Source organism: Ictalurus furcatus, chromosome 23 (assembly GCF_023375685.1).
Source record: "Ictalurus furcatus strain D&B chromosome 23, Billie_1.0, whole genome shotgun sequence".
NCBI lineage: Eukaryota > Metazoa > Chordata > Actinopteri > Siluriformes > Ictaluridae > Ictalurus > Ictalurus furcatus.
Genome location: NC_071277.1, coordinates 19,748,988 through 19,774,577, shown reverse-complemented (window position 1 = coordinate 19,774,577; position 25,590 = coordinate 19,748,988). Strand labels below are relative to the sequence as shown.

The following is a 25,590-nucleotide window of genomic DNA, read 5'->3' as shown; positions in this document are numbered from 1 at the left end:
TTTGACGCAAAACTTTAAAATCCGCCATACAAACACAGGAGAAAAACCTCCCGTTCCTCATATACAACACAAGCGCGGTACACAAACAGCCGACACGTACTGTATCAAAATGAAAATTTATTGCGTACAAGAATAGATGGTGTACATTTGTGCATAAACCCAGCTATTTATTTATTTATTTATTTATACAGAGGTGAATGTACAACGTAAGCTTATCCTGAGCAACACGGCAGAAGCGAGAGCACCTGATAACAAAGCACTTGTTACCAAAAAAAAAAAAAAACCCCAGACCCGGTTCCTCTGCCCTGCGCTGAGCCGAGAGCTCGAGTGCTTCGGTTCGGACCAGACTTCAAGAGCATTCGGAGCAGACGCACGTCAGCGGCGCAGGGTTCACGAGAACGCGAGAGACAGCTTTGACTTGAAGCTAGAACCGGAGCGTTACTGTACACGTTTACATTCATAACACATTCAAAATCTAGATTATTTACTTAGTGTTGCATCTCTCCGTGAGCTTCGTGCTCTGTGCATCCAACATCCTTAATAATAAACGACCGAAAGCTTCATCGCCGCGTGGATACCGAGATCCTAAACGTGGACAGTGTTATGGGTTGCTGTTAGATCGACATCTTTAAAAGCTTTAGTCAGAACCTCATGTTTGCATACTTGGTTACAAAGTGGCAGTGATTTTTTTTTTTTTTTAATCTTTTTTGCTTATAATAAAGTCTCAGGAGGACGTTAACGTGCATTTGGACACGTGAGTGGTGGAGTTGTAGTCGTGGTTTCCTTGTCGCCGATAATGCGGCGTTTTCACGGATTAGCTGAAGCTAATAAGGGTATGGGTCCGTTCGAGGTAGAAAGCCGCGACGCCGGCAGCGTGGCGTCGTTCTCGTTCTCGTCGCTGTCCTAGTTGAACTTCTGAAATGCAAAAACCAGTGCAGAATTTAGCCGAGGCAGCCGATTTACATCGTTAATCACGTTAAAGTCATACTCCAACGGGTTTAACCTAATATCTAAACACCGCGTGTCTAGTGGACGTGTGATCACCACGGACTCCGATTTCGACACGTTTCTAAATTGTGCTACTCGATAAACTTCAAACCTCCAGCTGTTATATATATATATATATATATATATATATATATATATATATATATATATATATATTTTAGCAGAGTTTCGTGTAATTTTCCAACCATGACGGTTAAGACTTCCATTACAGTTTTTTTGTCTTCCCCTGGCTTCAGGGAACCGTGTGGAATTTCTTGTCCGAGGTGATCACACGAGGACGACAGACGTCATAGTTCGAGATTCGGTTAAAAGATAAAACGGAAACACTGGAGTATCCCTTTAAGCGTTTCTCCCATATGTTACTACACACTATGGGATTTTATTAGAAACGTTACTCCACATGTTTGTCTCTGTTGTGTTAAAAGAGTGCTCGGACCAGCCTCCGCCCCTTGGCCTTGATTCGTGGAAAAGTTGCGCAGGTCTCATTGTTCAGCGACGGCGAATCCACCGGCGTGCTTCCTCCTCGTCTCCTCAACAGGAAGTCCGTGCTAGCTGAGCTCATGGCGTAGAACACATTTCCTGTGGCGGGTATTGTCAGCTCTGTCCGTTGGGACAAATAAAGAGGATTCGTGTTAGCATGCAGGTTAAAGTGCAAAAGTTTGCACACCCACGGAAAGAAGAGGTTAAATAAAAAGCGTCTCTTTATTATGGCAGGTAACAAAATGGCGGGAGTGTTCATGTAGTGTATTAAAATGATATTAAAAGTATGTATATATCTGGATGTCGTAGTTTGCAAACTTTTTGAAAAGGGGATGCAAACTTTTCAATTGACATCCAGATATATATATATATATCAACTGGTCTTCCCTAGTTCCCACACAAAAACAATGGGGGGTGCAAACTTTTCGCTCCTGACTCAGATTTTCCATTACACTAACTGATAAGGCCTACTTATGAATAAAAAGGACTGAAATTTTTTTTGACTACGAAATGTTAAGGACGTACAGGACGAGGAAGAGGTCCGAGTGTTACCTTTTCCCTCAGGAAGCAGTTGGATGAGCTCGTATTTGGAGGCCTCTCGGGGGTCTTGGTTATGCTTCTCTAAGGCCGAGCTGATCACAGTGGGACTTTTGTCGTTGCTACTAACCTGAGGAGAGAGAAATGAAACAAATCGGGGGGGAAAAAAAAGAGAAGATTGATAATACAGTAATAATACAGCACAGAAAAAAATAAAGTGTCAGATCTCATTTACGACCCATAGTTTGCTGTGCGCTAGTGTTTGTAATAGAGAGATATTAAAGTCTTTATTACATTTCAAACTCTGTTTGGGGTCTGACATTTGGAGCTACGATGCTAATGCGGCTAAAATGAATGGGAAGTCTATCTCTCGAACAAATAAGCAGTCTGCGTTACGCTAAACTGGTGGCTATAAGTATTTCTTATTTGGCGCTTACAGTACATTAGCCTTGTAGCTCCAGTGCAAAAATAGCAGTACATTTTGCATAACTGAACTGGAAGCTGACTCCAAGCTTATTTAGATCTAATGTCAGCAAATTAATAAATTTAAAAAAAAAGGAGAATAACAATGGCCCACATATAGAGCCCTGTGGTACACCTTAAAGAATATGTATGTGTTTTAGAGACATGCTCATTTATTTTAACATGATGTTACACCATTACAGCAATAACACAGTTTGCGTTATGTAAAAACCGGTGGCTATAGGTGTGCCTTACTTGTTAGCTACATTAGCCTTGTACGTTAGCATCCTGTGCAAAAGTAAAAAAACAACAAAAAAGAAACATGGCATGTCTTTGATCGGCTACGTCAGTATTTGCTGAACGATTGTTGAACAGTGCTGCGGTTACGAGGCAGTACCAGAATGCTGCGGTATAAATTCCCATCGTGTAAATCCATCCGTATCTTGACGATTCGCATGTCTGGCCCCGCCTCCGGTGCGTGATTGGACGGCGCGTTTCCACACGAGACGGAGCGCCGATGGGTTTTGGAGACGTTATTAGGTGTGCTCAATGCAGTGGGGGTGGGGTCAGTGGGTTGAGAGGACGATTCGACATCCAGACAGGAAACGGAAGGGGATTTCATGTGCTAAAGAAAAAAACAAAACCAAAAACGGAGGTGGAAATAAGAGGGACAATGATAATTATACTTACTGACATCATATAAAGGAATTTAAGGTGGTCCATGGAGGCGAGGAAAGAGGAGATAAAAAGACAAGGAAGAGCATGAAGAGTTCAATTCTCTTGGATTTTATCTGAAACCGTCCTTTATCCAAAAAAAACAGAAACTAATATATATAAAAGTGCTGAGTGAAGATTAAACGCGATGATATGAGTGTAAATAACTCAATGGAGTGACAGAATTCAATCACGGTGCGCTCTCTGGTCCTTACCTTGGCAAGCCTGGAGAGTAGATGATTGACAGGCGAAGGGAAATCAAATATTCCATCAGCATCCATGCCCGAGCTTGTCACAGCGGAGAGAGTGCTGATGGAGAGAGAGAACGAGGGAGAGAACAGAACAATCTAATTTGTTACAAACCGCACTCTCGTCAGCGTGCGGCGTCTACGGGATTTATCCTGAACAAACAGAAAACGCGTGGATTTCCCCGACAAAGAGCTCTAATACAGGAAGGCTTTCGAGACCACACACACACACACACACACACACACACACACACAGATTTCCGCATACACCGCACTGTCTGAATAAACACTTTACCTTTCAAATTAATTTATATAGCTGTAGTACACGATGTAGGTGTTTTAAATGTTTTATGTGTTGTACATTTTACACTCCTTTGGATTAATTCTTATGTACTGTGGTATTGATACTTGTATCAGTTGGTATTTGTGTCTTGTACACGTTTTTCCATTTTTAAGCTGAGACAGCCCCGGTATTTCTGTAAAAACACCGATTCGCACGAGTTCTTTTAGTGATGTCACCAGTTCGTTCACCAGTAGAATTATCACGCTGTTAGAAACACGAAGCATCTATGAAAATGAATTTCCATTTTAAACGCACCTGGCAACGCTGACTGTTCGGTCCAAGCAACATGCACTACGCTGATTTATACGTGGGTGTTGGGAGCTGGGAAAAAAATGATAATCACACGAAACTGGACTCCGTTCATGTCCCGAAGTTTAGTATATCGAATGGATTATATGATGAGTCACACTCGAGGTTCTCCACCCTTTTTTACGCTATCCTTCGTTCTTCAGACGCGATTATACGACAGACAGAAGTGCATTCTTGCGTGTTGTTGAAAGCGTTGTGCTTTAATTGCGCGTTCTGTACTTTTTCCACACAGAATGCGGTCTAATTACGCTTAAAAACCGCCTCGCAGCTTAGCACATCTATTCCTGCGTGGGTTACAGAGTGGGCAAGTATATAGGAGAATTATAAAGTGAGTGTGTGTGTGTGTGTGTGTGAGAGAGAGAGAGATGCTTACTCAGGACACTGCGTGATGATAACGGTAGGATGTGTAAGACGTCCTGGACCCGGTTCCCCCTGAGGCTCGATCAGATTGGACAGTCTGTAGCTGCATCAGAACATCACACATCACGTCAAACTGATCCCATTGCAAAAACTCTCCCTAACCTGTTTGAGTGCCGGTACATGTTTAACGTCATCTAACACTACCCTCGAAAGTAGGAGGGGTTTCTCTGGGGATTCAAAGACTAGCGATTAGTCAAATATAACCCCAACGTTTAAAAACGTAACCCACGAAGGGTCAAGGGCGCCAATACTTTAATATCGTACACAGAGTACAGCGGAATGAGTGACTCCTTTTCCGTGCCTTCGAATATTTTGTTCTCAGATCTCGTGTATAATGCAGCAGGGAGGAGCTACAGTGGCGTTACGCTACACCCTATGTAGTGAGCGCATATAGTGGATAAGAATCCGCACGTGCTTTGACGTGAAGCTCGCCGTGCCGTAAGAGACGGAGACGAGCGTTCGACAAGCCATCGGTAATCTACTTCTAACTACTTCTGGCTCCGCCCACACGTCCCTGTTACGCGACGGTAGACGAAGTGACGAGGACGTGTGCGATCGGGAGTAAGTCTACAGTGGTGGGAAAGTACGTTTGCGATTTTGAGAAAGCGTCAGCGCTCACCTTTCCTCCACGGTCAGCGCGGGGACGCTGTGGTACCAGTGCACGAACGACTCGTCCGTACGGAAGGTGCTGTTTCTGCAGGACAACTGGAGGAGACGGATTTTAGCCAGAACCTCAAATTCCTTCAGGGACGAGAAAGAAAAAAAAAAAAAAAAAAAAAGTCCATTTCCGATACACTTCCGAAAAAATGAAGCAAAGCAAGACTAGAAAGGAATAAAACTCACTCGTCGCCGTTTGTCGAAGTTGATGTAGCCGTTCTGAGGAAAATCGAATATTTATATTAACAGAGTTATATAAGTTTTTTTTGGGTTGACGTATGAACGATGTCGGGTCTGATGGCGTCCGTGGTGCGTGTCTCACCTCTAGTCTGTCTTTGACCGCCGCGTCCAGCATGGTGAGGTCGGTCAGGAAGATGCCCAGGTACGGCACGGTGCCCTGAGCACTGGACTGCAGAATAAACACGGACGTTTTTGTACTCTTTTCTCGGCTTTTATCCGCACTTTACGTGAGTGGGAGAACTCATCATCACTGATTATCACTCACCGTGTGTCTTCTGTTGTTGACTTTAGTGTCCAGGTTAGCAGATTTGGAAGTGCCTTCCTGCGCAACATCAAAGTGTATTAATCAAGAGCGAGAGGTACGATACGTGTTTGATTTAGTTACCGTAAGGACTGTGATTGGTCAGAAGAGAAGGCGTCGGTCGATTTCGTTTTCTCTAAACGACGGCTCTGACGGTAGCGCGGCTGCAAATGGCAGGTTAATATCAAGGCCCTCGTTCTCACTAATACTCGCTGTTATTCTTTATCTAACATTTATGGAAGGAGTCTCCGGTGTCAGCACTTTGTAACGTCTTCAGGACAGAGGATTTGACACTTTTCGCGGTTTCTCGGAAACGTGACGAGCTGCTGTGACGTACGTAATGGCGGGAACGAACTCATTTTAGTTCCACGACGTGAAACGGAACCGTCAGCGGATATAAAAGTACGACGTGTCATTCTTCACTAAATGAAAACTGTAATCGCGGGCGAATCGCCGTGATATGAGAGGAATAAAACGCTTCAGAGCGCGCTGTGTCGAAAGATAACGGACAGTGGCGGGGTAACAGTATCTCTGCCATCTTTTAAAGACGTCCACACGGAGCTGAAGCCAGCGTTCCTGCCTACTGCTTTTGTGATTTTGGTCTTTTAGTGAATCGATACAGAAACTGACCACCGTATGCAGAAATATCTGCACAGTCAGCGCATACATACTGACTACTGACACATCAGGGTGTTTTTAAGTCTGCTGATCGCTCATGCTAACTCGAGCATTGATTTTCCCCCACATTAGCTCTCTTGCTAGCACAAAAACACACCGTCCAGGCTCTTATCAGATCTTATCCGAATCGCCTGTTTGTTTGTTTTTTTATCTGGACACGTGTACGTCACGTGCGACATGGCGCGTGTGAGATCCCGTGTAACGTCTGAATGCGAGCCTTTGTCTCCGTGTACACGACTCACTTCTTTGAGCAGCTCTCGGCTCTGCGAGTAGTTGTCTTTCTCCGAGAAGATGGACGCCAGTTCCTCGTAGCGCTTCACCGCCTCCCTGTCGGTGTCACATCACACACACACACATACAGCTTTTAGTCTTCCTGATTCCAAACTAGCACAGGTCTAGCACACCTGTAGTTTAAGGACTTTTGAATTAAAAACTAAAAGAGGGCAGGCTTTTCATGTTCAAACCATATTAAACTGCGTGTAAACAAAGTAAACGGTAATTAAACGTCGATACTTTTCCAAACTGTTCCGCCCGGCTCTGGTGTAGACCCGACTGACAGCTCCGGGGAGTTTTAAGGGTTAAAACCGTCTCAGACATTTAGGGGATTTTGTTTCCCGAGCCTGAGGCGTTATCTCCCGTGCGATCAGAGACGAGACACTCACCGGTCCGTCTCCTGCCACGTCTTCCTCAGTCTGTGGATGGGGTTACTCTGCAGCGCGGACACGATGGCGTACAACGACGAGAAGTTCTTCCTGATTCTGCACGCCTGCTCGGGAAACACCAAAAAAAAAAAAAAAAACGACGTTTAGACATACGGGGATGACCCGAGCGTCCTCATGACTCCATGACAAGCACAGAAGATCGTTCACCAAAATAATGCAAAGTGGAACAGAGCTAGAAATAAGAGTAGGTTTATAGCTAGAACTTCAAACGCCAGAAATGAACCTTATCCACGTTTTGTTTGAGTCGTAACCGAATAACCGAAGAAAACACCCCCTTAACTTGGAATTCGTACTCAACCAGAAGGACTCAGATGGACTCGTGTCAACATGGCCGCTCACACCATGAACAGTACATAAAACATCATTTTACTCCTTTAAAAGAGTTTATAGTAGTATTTACTTTCGATCAGTCACCCCAGACACATTAGTGGGTTAAATCTACAACACTGCTCGGTGTTTTGAGAAAGTAAATACATAATCATAAACTCGTGATCACTAACGTTAGCTGGCTAGCTTGCTGCTAACTAAACACACACTATCACAGAGGCGTCTGAGGCGTTTGTCTAGGCTTCCGAGTTCAGACTTCCCACTTCTGAGTCGAGTCGATTGCAACACTCGAGTTCCTGTTATCACATACTCGTGCACTAACTCGTGGGAGAAGATAGTGTGCTGCTAGCTGTTACTTTATATAGTGGATTCGCTTCTACGCAGAATGATGTCATGCGGTTTTGGGAATTGTTTTCTTCACAGCTAAACCGTATAAGCTGAATTCTAGCAATAATAAAGATCCACGCAGTTGCACTGGTGTGTAATCTGCTCACATGGCCCGGATCAATAAATCCACTGCTGAGTAGTGCACAGAAATCTGAGGATTAAAGTGCTCATGAGGCGCTCGAACCTCGGCTACGCTGATCCATTTCTCCAGAAGGCGCGTCCTCTGCTGGGTCTTCAGCTCCGTCTGCCACAGGCACGAGGCTGTAACGGCGTTGGCCAGACGGTTAAACTGACGCACCGTGGCTCGGACCGACCAGCACACACCCTCGCGGCCCTTCTTATCTCTCTGAGACCACAGCGAGCCCAGACAGTGATACGGCACCAGCTTCAGGAACAGCTCCTAGAGGATCAGATTAAATTTGTTTAACTAACATTGTTTACTGCATTGGCTAATATTAAGAAGCTATAACCGTAATACCAGCATTAATACACGTAATACAAGTAAAAGTGTAAAGAAATTTACAAAGGTAACCCTGTAATATTTTAACGTTTATTTAAATGTTTGCTGAAATAAAGATAACTGTATTAACTATAATTTATTCCATTTTCATGGAAAAGTAGAGTAAATTCACATAAACTATTAAATTCAGTTATACTATTGTTACACTACAGTTACTATTGTTACTACTACTGTTACTACTACTACCACTACTGTTACTACTACTGTTACTACTACCACTACTACTATTACTACTATTACTATTATTATTACTACTGTTACTACTACCACTACTGTTACTATTGTTACTACTACTGTTACTACTACTACCACTGCTGTTACTACTACTGTTACTACTACTACCACTGCTGTTACTACTACCACTACGGTTACTATTGTTACTACTACTGTTACTACTACTGTGACTACTACTACCACTACTGTTACTACTACTGTTACTACTACCACTACTGTTACTACTATTACTATTATTATTACTACTGTTACTACTACCACTGCTGTTACTACTATTACTATTATTATTACTACTGTTACTACTACCACTGCTGTTACTACTATTACTACTACTGTTACTATTGTTACTACTACTACCACTGCTGTTACTACTACTGTTACTACTACTACCACTGCTGTTACTACTACCACTACGGTTACTATTGTTACTACTACTGTTACTACTACTGTGACTACTACTACCACTACTGTTACTACTACTGTTACTACTACCACTACTGTTACTACTATTACTATTATTATTACTACTGTTACTACTACTACCACTGCTGTTACTACTACTGTTACTACTACTACCACTGCTGTTACTACTACCACTACGGTTACTATTGTTACTACTACTGTTACTACTACTGTGACTACTACTACCACTACTGTTACTACTACTGTTACTACTACCACTACTGTTACTACTATTACTATTATTATTACTACTGTTACTACTACCACTACTGTTACTACTATTACTATTATTATTACTACTGTTACTACTACCACTGCTGTTACTACTATTACTACTACTGTTACTATTGTTACTACTACTACCACTGCTGTTACTACTACTGTTACTACTACTACCACTGCTGTTACTACTACCACTACGGTTACTATTGTTACTACTACTGTTACTACTACTGTGACTACTACTACCACTACTGTTACTACTACTGTTACTACTACCACTACTGTTACTACTATTACTATTATTATTACTACTGTTACTACTACCACTACTGTTACTACTATTACTATTATTATTACTACTGTTACTACTACCACTGCTGTTACTACTATTACTACTACTGTTACTATTGTTACTACTACTACCACTGCTGTTACTACTACTGTTACTACTACTACCACTGCTGTTACTACTACCACTACGGTTACTATTGTTACTACTACTGTTACTACTACTGTGACTACTACTACCACTACTGTTACTACTACTGTTACTACTACCACTACTGTTACTACTATTACTATTATTATTACTACTGTTACTACTACCACTACTGTTACTACTATTACTATTATTATTACTACTGTTACTACTACCACTGCTGTTACTACTATTACTACTACTGTTACTATTGTTACTACTACTACCACTGCTGTTACTACTACTGTTACTACTACTACCACTGCTGTTACTACTACTGTTACTACTACTACCACTGCTGTTACTACTACCACTACGGTTACTATTGTTACTACTACTGTTACTACTACTGTGACTACTACTACCACTACTGTTACTACTACTGTTACTACTACCACTACTACTACTATTACTATTATTATTACTACTGTTACTACTACCACTACTGTTACTACTATTACTACTACTGTTACTATTGTTACTACTACTGTTACTACTACTACCACAGCTGTTACTACTACCACTACTGTTACTATTGTTACTACTACTGTTACTACTCCTGTTACTACTACTACCACTACTGTTACTACTATTACTACTACTGTTACTACTACTGTTACTACTACTACCACTACTACTACTACTACTACTACTACTGTTACTGCTATTACTATTATTACTACTGTTACTACTACCACTACTGTTACTACTACTGTTACTGTTGTTACTATTACTGTTACTACTACCACTACCACTACTGTTACTACTACCACTACTGTTACTACTACTGTTACCACTACTGTTACTGCTATTACTATTATTATTACTACTGTTACTACTATTACTACTAATGTTACTGTTGTTACTACTACTGTTACTACTACCGCTACCACTACTGTTACTACTACTGTTACTACTACTACTACTGTTACTGCTATTACTATTATTATTACTACTGTTACTACTACCACTACTGTTACTACTATTACTACTAATGTTACTGTTGTTACTACTACTGTTACTACTACCGCTACCACTACTGTTACTACTACTGTTACTACTACTGTTACTACTATTACTATTATTATTACTACTGTTACTACTACCACTACTGTTACTACTATTACTATTATTATTATTACTGTTACTACTATTACTACTACTGTTACTATTGTTACTACTACCACTACTACTACTACTGTTACTACTACCACTACTACTACTACTGTTACTACTGTTACTGTTAACACTGTTACTTCTACTGTAATTACTACTGTTACTAATATTACTTTCTACTTCTACTACTACTACTGTTACTACTACTATTATTATTATTATTATTATTAATAATAATGAAACAAAAGACAGACTTAAAGAGAAAGAAAGTGCACAGGATTCAGGATCCGTGTATAAATTGAAAGACTCACCGTCTCGATCTTGGTCAGCTGCTCTGCTATGATGCTCGAGGGAAGAGCCAGGATGTTGGTGGCGTCGAACTTTGAAGGGTCAGGGGATGATGTTTGCTGCACACTATTTGCAGCATCTAAAACACAGCAAGTACGTTTATGTATGCTCATCAGAAAACCATATTTAAATAAAACTGAATTAAATTTCATTTTAAATGTAATTAAATTGAAACTTTTAACACAAAAACAGGTTTTTCTGTTTTCTGTTAAAAAGCAGAACTGACACTATTAATGTATTCTTTTTCACAACAGTTCCTAGATCACTGGGCGTAAAGATGTCTCTTTACTTGAAGTAGCGTCATGAATCAGGGACTTTTCACTGAGCTCCTCTGCGATCTTCAGCAGTCGACGTTTGACCTCTAACCCCGTCTGATCTGGCATCAGGGGTGCGAGGCGGAGCAGGCGTGAGGCTTCACCCAGTGAGTGGAAGTCCTCCGGGTATTCGCTCAGCCACGTGCTGAACACGGTGCACACTGCCCTGAACATGCACAGAGAGACAAAGGTGTGTGTCAGAAATCTCTGTAATAATAATAATAATAATAATAATAATAATAATTTTGATTCTTATTTTTAGCACTTGAATGTAATCAAGTTGAAAGTGGGATACATAAGCTTAAGCTTGCCAAACAGAAACAAATGCTTAGCGCAAAACATAATAACATTAAATAAACAGATATAAAATGCATAAAAGACATTTATTAAAAAGGAATTCTTATCAATAGCCAATATTCTGCTATTAATAATCCATTAACAGATAATAAAGGGACCATGAGGATTACTGAACATGTACAAAACCGCCACTTTATAACGCCTTCGTGGACTTGTGCGATAATGAGAAACTGCAATAAGAGTTCAATGAAGCAAAAACGCTCACTTGTTGAAGGTCTGGCGGGTGGGACTGCCGCTGTCTCCTGGTGGATTTCCCAACCTAAATAACCGAAAATGCTAAATAAATGTCACAGCAGTTCACAGTGTACAAATTAACTAAACATACGATGCACTAAATCAACTCGTGTGTACATACATGACAGCGGCGTTTTTTATCGATTTTCGCCGGAATCTGGTCTTTACCTGTCCGTCAAGATGTCCAGCACCCTCTCAGTGGTGGTGAAGGAGCGGTAGGTGGAGAGGAAAATGGAGATGAAGGACGTGTCCTCCATGGAGAAGGAGTGCAGGAGGTGAAGGACCAGCTTCTCCTCTGTCCCGGCCTTTACGCACTGCGAGCGGTGACATGACGACTGCAACGTGAAAGTGTGTGTGAACGCGACGTGTAAATTTTAGCGCAGCGACAGTGACGTCGGTACACAGTACTCGGGTATTAAAAAAAACCATCGCTCACGAGGACATTGATTAAATATGTCAATGAATGCAGGATTAAATTTTACAGCGTGCATGAAATAAGGTATTTCACCTCCTCGATTTGTGGAAAAACAAACGGCTCGGGAAGTGTGAGGTTCGAGCGTCATTTAATTTCGCCTACCCGACAGCGCTAACAGCTTAGCTGCTAGTCAAAGATTCGCTAGTGTATAATTCATTTGTGTCGCGTGCGGGTTTTACCTGCGTATTGTGGTCGCCGTGTTGTGGCTTCACGATCACCGTATAGATGATGCCCTCCTCCTCCTTCTCAGAAACGGTGGACTGATACAGAGATAAAAATGAATAAACAACAATGATAACAATCGTTTCAAACTGACGTGAACTGTGGTCCGTTCAAAACTTCCTCCCGAGTCCCAACTGAACCTGTCACTTTAACCAAATGGAAAATAATCTATAGGAAATAACACACTGTTCAGTGTTATTTCAAGCACGCATTAAATGACTAAAATGGCCTAGGGACCAGGCCAGGATTTCTGAATGTGGATGAATATGAATTTAGAAATGCTACCATGTTCTCTTTCCTCCTCGAATACTGCCTAATACTGTGACTACCGCTAAGACCAACTTGGCTAGTCAACTAGCTAGCTAAATCACTGCTAGTAAACTAGCTCACATTAGTCACAGATTTCAGTGCCAGAGTCTTAATTTGCATTGCTAGTTTATATAATGTAATAAATATAATGTTAGCATCAAAACCAGTGAGTTTGTTCCTCACTAAAATGAGCTACTGTAAGTTAGCAAACTAGCAAAGGATCATGGAGGTCAGGTTATACTGAGAATGTCTCTATGACTTTTGTGGTGTGTTAACAAATTTGATCCAAACACCAACATATATATATATATATATATATATATATATATATATATATATATATATATATATATATATATATTTAAAGAAATCGGGGAAATTGTACAAGTTTAATTTTTAAATCATGTTTTCGAGTTATGCTAGTCAATGCTAGTAAGAAGCTATAACATGAGCGCTAACGGCTGCTGGAGCATGTCGATGTCATTAGATCAGATACTTGATGTCTTGTCCTATTTCCTGATATAACAGTGCTATATTCGTCACAGTTAGTCACTGAAGAAAAAGATTTTGATCTGCTCTTGTTGAAAAAACGTTCTTGTACGGAGAGAAACGTGGGCTCACCAGGTTGAGTGGACAGTACCAAGTGGTATTCATGGGGGAGGCCTCAACCTGAGGAACACAGCAGAGACGTGATTGTGATTAAAAGCGTTTATGTTATATTCATACGTGTTTTTAGGATTAAACATTGCACTGTGTGCGTGTGTGTGTGTGTGTGTGTGTGAGAGAGAGAGAGAGAGAGAAAATGTGATAAACATTCATTTATGAACAGGATCTCTGCAGGATTGTATCTTTCACATGAGCGAAATAACACGCCTGGCGTTGTGTGTTCGCTTTAATACTAGAGGTCCGAGCCGATGCAGATTTAGAATAAAATGTTCATTTAGCACCCACAGTGCGATTTTCCTTACATTAGGAACAGACACACATTTTCGAATTCTGGATCGTGACTGGTCGGAAGGTGTTGATGAATTTTCTATAACAGCAGTAGCGCAGCTGCAAATCGCACGTTTATATCAATGCCCTCGTTCACGCGTTTGTCCAACGTGTATGGAAGGAGTCTCCGGTGTCAGAGCTTTGTAACAGTCAGAGGTAAAACTGTGATTTCGGACCTCTTCAGGCGTGTCTTATTAACTTCAAGAAAGAGAATAAAGAGAGGGAAGGCGGGTGAGGGAACGACTGTCTATAGCTGCTATAACATAAGCGACAACAGGAACTAACGTCTTCCATTAAATACAAATGGATAAAAGGTACATTCTTTAGTGTAAATCCACGTCATCACACCACCCCATCACTACTGTAACAGCACCACACAGACGGTTATATTTCCAGGTAATTACACACCTGTGGCAAGTTTCTTTCAGGTTATCCTTTGTAAATCACCCACAAAATATCGACTAACTGCACACACAAATGATTCTCTTTATTTTGGGTTTTTTTTTCGTAAATCAGGGCCAAATCACTTTAGGCATTTGAAAATCACTTTTCTGCACAACAGCTGGACGGTTAATCCCAGACTTTAAACCACAGAACAAATCACACAGCGCTCCGAATACAACCCAAAGCGCAGCGCAGTCACAGGGCGACAAAGCACCGCTTTCATTCCAACAATTCCTTCTTTCACTCGCAGGCGAGTACGAACAATGGAAAACTGTACAGCGTTTAACACGAAGGCTCTTAGAAAGTGTGTCACGTTAGGGAAAATGTAAATGTGTTTGTTGGATGAACTGTTTCGCATTCTGCCTGCTGAAAAACAAAAAAAGAAACGGGGGGGGTGCAGAACTATAGAAACGTGGTCATGTATTATTCTACGGTTATATCGAATTGCTCGGGGCGCCGGACAGTATTTTCCACCATGAAATATTCATGAGACGCAAAGCATGACATCACTTAGCACACACACACACACACACACACACACACACACACACAATCACACACAATCACAAGCACTGATAAGGTTTTAGTTACATTTTCAGTACAGTGTTTATACTCAGCACCGTGAGATAAAATCATTCTCTAGACTAAAAACGAAACATTTCTAGATTCATGTAAACAAACAGTACTACACTTTAAAAGATTTAGAACCCTTAATTGCGACTTGGTTGTCCCTCTGAGGGAAACGATGTTGGGTCTGTGCAGAATCCTGCAACATAAGGTTTTCCTGTTAGAACGTTTTCCAAGAAGAGCCCTTAATTATCAAAGGAACCTTTGCATAACTCGTAAATTTTTCCTAATATTTTTATCTATCGGAAAAGGTTCCAACTAGAACCATTTTTCTTTGCAAGCTATGAACCTTTAATTATCCAAGCAGCCCTTAGAGAACCGTTTTTCTAAACACGTACCAAGACACTGGAGCTAAATATAAAAAAAATTCCAAGAAGAACCCTTTTTTCGACGCTAGGGACCCTTAATTATCAATCGAACCTTTACATAACTGCTAAAGAACCCTGTTTTTCCCTAGTGTTTTTCTCAATCAGAAAACGTTCCAACTAGAACCCTTTTTTGAAAGCTAAGAACCCTTAGTTATCCAACCAACCCTTAGAGAACCCTTTTTCTAAAAGTGTACCAATTATCAAGACACATGATAGACTAAATATTAAATGATTCCAAGTAGAACCTTTTTTGTTGCCCCCTTTTTCTTTTCTTTTTCTTTTTGGATGAACCCCTAAAGAACATCTGAAGAACTCTTTTTTTTTCCCCTCCTAAGGCTGCATGTATTAATAGGGTATGTACTATATGTAATACAAACTTCGAATGATTGCTCATTACATCCTTTTCCTCTTTGGGTTCTTCAGGTGAATAATTAATTAATGGGTCTAGTTTCCTAACTTGGAACTCTTTCTGACAAGGAAACACCTTCAAAATGTTCCCCAGAGAAACACAGAACATTATTTTGCTTGTATTTTTCTCATTTGTACGTCGCTTTGAATAAAAGCGTCTGCTAAATGAATCAATGTAAATGTAAAATTAAGGGTTCTAGATTCGAGTGTACTTTTTTTAAAGAGGAGTTTAACATAAAAAATTTTTTTAAAAATTCTTCAAATGAATAAAATCATTTAGTGTCATTTCATTGTTCGAGCATCTTGGAGAAACAGTAAATGTCCCAGAACAGCCTCCATGATTCTTAACATTTGGGGTTTTTTTGTTTTTTTTTGTTGTTTTTTTTAAATCTGAACCACTCGGCTATTACTTTAACTGCATACAAACTCTGTGGCTTTGCATTTTTTTACATTACAGTAACACTACTCTATATATTCAAAGTTTTGCCCTGAACTGACAGCGTGTTTGCAATAAAAAAAATCAATAAACCTCACATAATGAATTTATCATCATGCAAATCAGGCCAAAAGTCCAAAGTGCAGCTAAAGGTACGTCGTAACGATGGGAATCTCTACTGGATCGTACGCGCGGGTATACTATAGTACAGTGTAGTGAAATCTTAACCTAAATCCCACGTGCTTTTCACACGAAAAGGTTTTCCATCAGATCTGTGTATGAATGAGCACAAAGGAAAAAAAAAAAGAAGATCATTCATTAATCCTAAACATGCACAAGCATCTTGACATGCGCCATAAAGTTCTGCCCCCCGGCTGCGGTTCAGTTCTTATAGCTGCAAAAATGGGAACGCGAAACTTACTCAACAAGCCCAGACTGGTGAAGATCTGCCAACTTCCTGGAAATCCTGCACAGCCTGTGACAAAAACAACACTGCGTCCTCATGAGCCTTGCCTCAGCTGAATCAACCGCGCTTATTCCTTTTATCTTGACTTTTCTCTCTGCTGGGACTTCTTTGTCTCTTTTTTCTTCTTTCGCACACACACACACACACACACACACATATACACAATGTGGAGCTACACAAACACACCTGAGCTTGTAGCTAAGACAACCCCCTAGGTTCATGTCATGAGGGCACACCCATAATACACACACACACACACACACACACACACACACACACACACACAGTCTCCTGACTTCAGAGCGGATAAACCTGCCAGACCAGAGCAGACTGGAGACAAAAAGCAGATTATGCTTTTCAAGACATTGTTCTTCTGCTCCGTTTCTTCACAGTGACGTCCTCGGTGAAACACTCACGGAGGACGTGTCGCTCTAAGCGTTTATTGTTCTCTTTTTTAAAGCAAACCCTGTGATCGTTTACAAGCCGACAGCGTCACCTCTGGCTTATACGACATAAAAGACGAGCCGGTTAAGTAAGCGGCGCATATTGACACAGCAGCCATCTCTGTGTGGCGTTAACGTGGACGGATGCCACGTCTCTGTAAGCACGGTGTTGATAACACTTCTATAGGGTCACGCAGATGTGCACACACCAGGATGAGCTGCGCGATTAATCTTACTAGAATCGAATATTTATCCCTTTAAGCACGCAGTCTTATTGCTACACCCCTGCCCTAGTATTTACAGTTTCACTGTAGTCACCGGGGGAATAAACGCAGATTTTATCACCTTAGCGAGGCAAAGAAGAAAACAGGAAGTGCATTATTAGACCATAGCAATCTGTCAGAGATGACCATTTTTATTTAGGCAAGAACCACACGTACACGTAAGTTCCTGTTCTCGCTTACGTTACAGCAGCTATAAACAGTCATTCCCTCACCAGCCCTCTATTTATAAAAAAAAAAAAAAAAAAGTACTTTGACATTTCCCTCAAATGTGCTGATAAATTACTAAAAATAATAACTGAGTGTACACTGTTATTGCAATTAGCATCAGCTCCTCAGCTTTTCTTCTCGATAATAGAGAAATGCTCAGCTGTAGTATATGATTTATATATATATATTTAAAAAAAAAAAAAAAAAAAAGTAGAAGTGGATCAACAGGGGGTTGTGGTTTTTTCTTACAAAAAAACAACAACAAAACCCTCAGAGACTCACTGTAGGATTATGAGGGCTTAGTAAAATCACACAACGTAGTAAAATGTCCAGCACTGATTTAACACTTAAGCACTTTTCCTTCTGTTAGTTCTCTTATTTTATTCTGCCTCACGTGTAGGTCACTACAAGCATTGGGGATTTTGCTGTACATGTGCCGTACTGGATTTAACCCTCAAAGCAGCCTCTTAAATGTATAATAATGTATAATAATGTATAATAAACGCTGTCTCGGTGAGATGCACGATGCTGAGGAGAAGTAAGGCCATGGAGACCCACTCGGAGGTGTACGTTTGACGCTGAGGTCTCGTCTTCTAATTGTGGATGAACATCTGGACCTGCTCTGATCTCGTTTACACGCTTGCTGGATATTGAATTTTGTGATATTTGAGGAGCTTATATTATCATACAGGTTCTTCCTCTTGTATTGTCGAGTACTGATTAGGGATATGAAATGACCAATTACAATTGATGCTCACGTATAAGACCTTGTCCGGAACAGCACCTCCCTGACTCAGTACTCTCCGTGAAGTTTATGTTCCCTCACGCAACCTGCGATCACTTAACGACCGAAGCCTGGTAGTCCTACTCAGCGAGGCACGGGGTCACTTTCCAGAACCTTCAAAACTGACCGTCCTTCAGCGGTGGAATGAACTTCCAACCTCGATCCGGACCACAGAATCTGTCACTATCTTCAACAAAAAAAACAAACAGCTGAAGACCCACCTCTTCCGTGAAACGCTTAACAAACCCCTAACTCGTCCCTAACCACTCCTCACCCCTCACTGAAAACAAATTAAATTCTGCACTCACACTGGCTCTTACACCTCAAATCTGCGCACTGTTTCTCTACAACTCAGGTGAAGATCTTATACGGTAGCACTACGTGGATTGTCCTCCACTTTACTTGTCTTTCCTCATTTGTACGTCGCTTTGAATAAAAGCGTCTGCTGAATCAATAACCACCATTTTCAATGTAAATCTGAAGCAGGTTTCAGTTTTATACTAAAAGTAAGCTAGTTTTATAAGGGGGAAGCACTGTTATACGATTAAAATACGCACGCCTCGAGTATTTTTAAACAAGCCTCTCTTATACGGACGTGGTTTTTAGGATGGGTATTTTCACTCTACTCACAGTACTTGAGTATCATTTTTCATTACTCTTTCCATCCCTGGTGATGAACTGTAATGGCTCTTATGGGGGGAGGGGTTTCTCCCTACTCTCATCACCTCTTGTATGCTAAGCGGAACAATGGGGGTCCTTGACTCACCCCTACGCTGAATGGTTTCGTCCATTTCACACACATTTCACAAATCATTCTATCCAAACACAATGGTTAAAGAAAAACCAAAGCGTTTTCCAACCGAACGTCTATCCTCTCCAGCAGTATATATGTATTTTGGGACATGGACAGTTTGAAAAGGCTGGGCAGGGTGATTTGTAGAGGATTTATGAGCTATGATTTAACTGTTGGATTAATCACTCGTAACAGACCACTTGTATGAAACACCAATAATCTTGTGTACGGACGTGTTTACAGTTAAACGAAACAATACCTGTGTATTGATTGAACGTTTGAGATACAGTACATATAAAACAAAGAGTCGAATGCAGTAAGAAAGCCTTGTATTGCATTATATGGTTTTTTTTGCTTTTATGGTGGGTTTCACCTTGAATAAAAGTCCCACTGTGCTGAAAGAGCCTTGTGAGTCTGTCTAAGGCTACAGGAAGTGCATAATAAAGTGTGGACAAACACAGGAAACAGGACATGCTGTTGTGTCATGGTGGCTATTTTCCCTCTGTCTCTCTCTCTCTCTCTCTCTCTCTCTCTCTCTCTCAAACACACACACACATTACAGTCATGTACACTGCTTTAGCAGCATTCATGTTTTAAACAGCATCACAGACAGTTATTTACAGATCCTCTCTCCATCTCTCCATGAATCCATTCTCTTTGTCTTGCTTCCCGTTTCTTCAAGTTGCTCTCCTCTGTTCTCACGCTGAACTTTTCCCTAGTTTTCCCCCCTACCTCACTCGCTCAGTGAATCCGAGTAATACTCCCGATCCAGGCTTGGCGATCGCATCCTTTAATATTTAATCCCATATTTGCCTTAGGAAAATTGACCGGCCTCAGTTCCGGAACAGGAGAGGCGACACGGTGCCATCAGCCTTGACAAAAATCGGCTCTTGCCATCAAACCGTCTTCCTCTGAATGATTTATATCATCGTGTAACATCGCTTAAGAGGTTGATAATCGTTAACCATCAGACATGTTAAATCATACACGACAAGAGCTGTTTAATATACGTAAACAGGAAATAAACAGGGAAGAAAACCAAACTAGCACGTTTTGTGAAGCCCTGTTACGCTATGAAACATTAATTAGGCTATTCCATTATTAAGCCGGATACCCAGCTAAACGGTGGTTTTTTTTTTTTTCTGTGTAGATGAATAATTATGTTTTTAAGATCTTTAACATTAATTTTAGGCATGTTTAAAACTAGAAAACTAGAAAACTAGAGCACGATTGCTGGTGTAGAAAAAAAAACAACAACAAAACCCTTATCCATTCCTTTTGAATTAACGTTGTTATGTGATATTACGAAATGATAAGTAACCTTAAATGTTCAGTACTAACAAAAACAAGTATAAAAGTATTAAAATGTTTAATAGACTTAAATTACAGGGCTGGCTCGCTGATGTAATGGTTCACGCGTGATTTTATTTTTCTCCTGTTTTCGAGCACTTAAAGAGCCTTCTTCCCGGTACGAAGCCTTGAACCGAATATTGCATAAATACGACCGGTGTTCTCTCAGACGTGTCTGGAATAATGACCACTGAAGGACGTTTCTCAAGGTCGTCAGTTTAATCAGCCTTTAGTAAAGTTCCTGCAATGCGCTTTCCTCTGACATCATTTCAGTTGACCAGAATTGCACATGCGGATGGTGACACACAAGCTAAGGACGCACTGGAAGCCGATCTGGGTCATCGGCGGCCTGTTTTTAGCCAAACCGGGGCTCTAGACATACATAAGTATGACCTGAGGCTTTCTTCTAATTTACACATTCACCCTGGCGTTTTTATTAAAGGCCGAGCCGTGGTGCGGGATCCAGTTTCAGCGTGTTGACTGTTCAAGTCCCTGACTGTGTCATCTGAGTACACAGCTTACAAAAGAGCCACTGTATTACACACCAGACCCCATTGCTTTAGACCCATGAGGCACCGAGTCATGTGACCCGACAGGAGGGAAATGGTCGTGGCAATCTCCCCGCACCGAGTTAGTGTGACTTCTTTTTTTAGGTTGTGGAATCAAAGTGTTAAATGAACTCTGAGCAGAGAAAAGTAATGAAACAGACGCAAACTGCAATGAAACTGAGCTGAGAAATGCTCTTCTGGGATGTCTAGTTACATTTAACGCAACTTTAGCCTCTTAAACTTTCACTTCATGGCTTAGTTAGTCATCTTACCGCTTATTACTCAGTCATTACAGTGAATTATTTAAATAAATAATTCACATAAACAACTACAGTGATACAAATACATTCACATTTTACGTTTATAGCATTTACTAGGCGTCCTTAATTAAAAAGTAATATACAGAAGTAATATCTTTGTGCATCGTTCATAAATAAGTCAGGGTCCAAGAATACTATAAAGCTATAAATCCTGCTATGATTTCATACCGCATGAGTTTTTATTAGTGTTTAATTGGTGAATAGGAACGTATGTAATTTAAAAAAATAAATAAAAAAGAGTTTTTAAGGATTCTTTGTGTGGCTAATTCCTCCAAATAGAACCATAACTAGCTATTTGAACCTCCTGAAAGACAAACAGCGCTACGCACCACAAAATGGTTCTAAAAGCCTAAAAATCATCTTGACTACCTAGAATTCATGACAGAACGCGTGTGAACAGTCCGCAATTCTGACATTTATCGCTTCATTTATTCACAATGTTTCTCAAAATGGCGGAAACCTATGGAAATTAGGTTAGCGACCAATGCTAAGTGTAATTACAGTCATGACGTGCGTTTTCTTAGTCATTAACCTACACATCTGAGGTAAATGTTGACATTCCTGACACGTTTATATAGTTTTAATTATAACGATGTCTTTCGTTTTCTTTATAACAGACTATTGGCTATGTCGCAGCTAGCTAACATTGTTTTGCTAGTTTCAGTTGCCTAGCAACAGTGAACGCACAGTGAGTGTATTCCCATTTCTATCTGATCACACCTTTTAGGGTCTTATAATAGTCCTCTACTGTAATAGTATAATAAAAGTTCTCTGTAGAATTTTTGTTGTATCATTAAAGTTTAAAGTGGAAAGCTTTCTTAAGGCCTAATGATTGGAACATTTTCTGAATGTTTTAAGGTTCTCCACAGAACGTATAGTATAGTATGATGGTTCTGTGTAGTAAATATATCATCAAAACTCAGGATTTAAAAACCTTAATTTGAGGCGGGGGGGGGGGGGGGTTGGGGGGGCAATGGATATCATAAGAAGGCAAAAAAAAATATTTGTATACATTTTTTTTTGGTACAATTTTTAAAAGGGTTCCTCATAGGTTCTTTGGATAATCAAGGGTTCTACCTGGGGTTGTACATAGAAACATACCGAATAATATTTTAGGGTTATGGATTAATCTTTGTTCTAGGTGTGTACTTAAGTATCAGAGGTATCTGAGAGAACAAATGTCAATATAACAAATTTTATCGCTGCATGTTAGCTTGTACCATGATATAGCATGTCTTTTTGGGTTATCACATCATTCCACAGCTTGCCTGAGAACCCAGCAGCTGGGTAATGAGCAGTAGGACCAGCTTTATGCTGATAAGAACCGTACTGTCTGGCATACTGTTATAGTCAGAGAGGAGAAGAGGCACAGAACAACAAAAAGGTTTTTAACCTTACTCTAGACATAGCCTAGCTTAAATCGGAACAAATTTCGTCACATGAAACACATTTAAAAAAAAAAAACAGCAGGCAGGCATTCACAGTGGCAACGGCGGTAAAACTGGGCTGTATTTCACAAAAACCTGAAGCAGTACAGTATAAATTACACTAAACTGCACTTTATTAGCCGTGTAGCTAGCATTGATGTGTGTGTTTGGAGAAAGTAATCATGCCTTTTCATTTGTCTTAAAAATAAGTTATTATTGTGCAATGCTACAATGTTATCCCACAATCTCTGAAAAGCTTACAAATACGGTATTGCCATACAGTGCACCAGCCTAGTTTTTTTTTTCTTCTGTTTTTTTTTTTTGTCATTTTTCTGACCCTGAAATAAGCTCCGCCCCCAGCCTGAACACAACCGTTCAACTCTGATCAAGCTGAATTTTCCATAAAAAGAAACTAATGAGGCATACATCGTTTCAATACGTGACATGTGATTGCTTCCTCAATGTTTTGAATTAGCTCTGAAAGCAACTATGGCGACACTAAAAGTTACAAACCGCCTCTTTAATTGGGAACTCATACTAACTCTTCTAATCCGGCAGAGAACCGGAATCACTAAGTTACAAGTGCTCGACTTTATCGACTGCAATGATGAGGACGATGATAAGGAGGAACAACCTGGATGACGAACAGCCATCCCAAACGTTTTCCGTCTCACCTGAGAAGAGGAGGTGCGTTCTCCGGCATCCTTCTCCTTCGCCAACTGACCAGGAGGACCTCCGGTTTCCGGCGTGAGGGGACGGTAGCCGATGAGAGGGACATCTTTTGACCCCACCTCTGGCAGATCCACCCCGCCTGTCCTCATACTCCGGTGGAGCATGGCGCTACACACACACACACACACACATATTGGTTGGGTTAGGAGAGCTTAGTCCGTGCGTGATAAGCCAACGGTGCCTGATGGAACATTTGTTTACACGATTTAAATTTCCCTATTCTGGGCAGAGAGTTCACAATTTGAATTCCGACCCCTCCTTGCCTTTCCCAGTTTCCTTCTGTGGTATTTTGATTACGGTACAGATAGGGATGGTTTGGGATGATAAGGATGCAGAGACAGAGCTCTCGCTCACGAATGATCATGAGATGAAGTTAGAAGATATAGGCGTTTAACCGTAGTTCTTGTTCGCTTGTAGATATATGACTCTCACACAGTGTGATACTGAGAAATACTTACCGGTAGTAATCTGTAAACCTTGCTGGAAGTCTGTAAAGCACATTTTTAGAAAACACACATACACATCTACTATTATTCCTGTCTTCCTGTTCGCAAACGACAAAAAAAAATATATATATATATATATATATATATATATATATATATATATATATATATATATATATATATATATATTTATGCATGACTTGGCAGCACAGCCGTACTGTAGGTCACACCCGACATGAATCTAATGTCCTCTTTGAAGGCTCACAGAGGTTCCTGCTGACATCACTCATACGGGAAGTTCATATAAACTGTAAACTGTAACGCTTTTATGGCAGACCAATGTCTGATGTGGGGGGGATTCAGACAGGGATGTGTCCTGAATGACAATTTCCCCCAAAATTGATCAATTAAGGTGAATCAGAGTGAACTCACCAACCTGGTCACTCCTAAAACTTCATGCATATAGTGGAATAAGTGCAGGCAGAAATGTAAATGATAGAAAGCAAAAGAAATACCTGCTAGTGTCTGAGCACTGCGTCCATCCGGTGGTTTATTCAGTCAGTAGTGAAGTCAGTGACTCTGAAGCTCCATATCTCCCACCTCCTGATCGCCTGTCACTGTGTTATCGTGTGACTGCAGCGGAGAAGTGAACGTCGTGTTGAACAGGACACGGACACACACACACACACGCGCACAGACACACACACACACGCCCTCCGGCTGCTATGGTGACGGCGCACTTCCGGTCTGCTGCACGCCTAGTAACTACCCGGCGAATGAGCAGCAGCGCAGCACGCTCACTCATTCAACTTCAAGCGAATCGACACTTTGGTGCGAATCGAAACATTCGAATCGGTTCTCAAGGATCGCTTACAAGAGCCGTTCGAAAAGAACCGATTCGTTCAGTATTCCTCTAGCACTCGAGTAGGAATGTTACGGTTTGAAATATCCCCGGTATGATAAGTCTAAAAAATATCACGGTTTCACGATATTATGGCGCTAATTGACCGGTGATAAAAAAAATCAAAGGGAAAATTGATGACAAATTTCCTCGTACGAACGTCTATTAACTTGGAATCGAACGAGAAAGAGAGAGCGGCTGTGAGGAAAAATCAATATGTAACGGGCGTGGACGTGCGCATCGCCGCTTTAGCCAAAAATATAAGGTTGTGTGGTTTCATCGTGGTCATCGATGCTGTGTGCGTCTTTGCGTTGTCATGTGTGATAAAGTTATGAAGTGAGAGCAGAGGCAGCAGTGTACCGTGTTTAGATCGGTTACAGATTAAACACAGCCAAAGTTCTGCAACAGAATGCAATAGAGACATAATTTCCTCGAACCAATCCTACTTAAAACAAAATCAAATGCATTTTATAATATTAAAATGTGTAT

At 40.8% G+C, this 25,590-nt stretch overlaps 1 protein-coding gene across 6 annotated transcripts; it reads right to left on the bottom strand.

Moving 5' to 3' along the window:
• Positions 1 to 102: 102 nt before the first annotated feature.
• rgl2 (ral guanine nucleotide dissociation stimulator-like 2) lies at positions 103 to 24,957 on the bottom strand. Of its 6 annotated transcripts, none has more exons than XM_053611428.1 (21): positions 24,716 to 24,957; positions 23,697 to 23,862; positions 13,746 to 13,793; positions 12,773 to 12,853; positions 12,287 to 12,453; positions 12,090 to 12,143; positions 11,503 to 11,693; positions 11,177 to 11,292; positions 8,018 to 8,233; positions 7,060 to 7,163; positions 6,640 to 6,724; positions 5,684 to 5,740; positions 5,501 to 5,587; positions 5,365 to 5,397; positions 5,141 to 5,262; positions 4,475 to 4,564; positions 3,417 to 3,510; positions 2,885 to 3,112; positions 2,041 to 2,155; positions 1,404 to 1,608; positions 103 to 915 (listed from the first exon to the last, which is right to left on the bottom strand). In XM_053611428.1, exons 2-20 carry the CDS (start codon positions 23,856 to 23,858, stop codon positions 1,427 to 1,429), a joined length of 2,232 nt encoding a protein of 743 aa, XP_053467403.1. In that variant the 5' UTR covers positions 23,859 to 23,862; positions 24,716 to 24,957; the 3' UTR covers positions 103 to 915; positions 1,404 to 1,426. The 6 variants fall into 6 exon arrangements, with proteins under 6 accessions (XP_053467403.1, XP_053467404.1, XP_053467405.1 ...); XM_053611429.1 differs by having other exon boundaries at positions 1,409 to 1,608; XM_053611430.1 differs by having other exon boundaries at positions 1,445 to 1,608.
• Positions 24,958 to 25,590: the final 633 nt, after the last annotated feature.

Bases quoted from the DNA above. Each gene is read 5' to 3' on its own strand.
- rgl2 (XM_053611427.1), bottom strand. From the start codon at position 23,858: ATGCTCCACCGGAGTATGAGGACAGGCGGGGTGGATCTGCCAGAGGTG. The intron at 11,694-12,089 runs GTGAGCGTTTTT...GTGCATGTTCAG, and splicing joins ACCCGCCAGACCTTCAACAA to GGCAGTGTGCACCGTGTTCA. The intron at 5,588-5,683 runs GTGAGTGATAAT...TTTATTCTGCAG, and splicing joins TCAACAACAGAAGACACACG to TCCAGTGCTCAGGGCACCGT.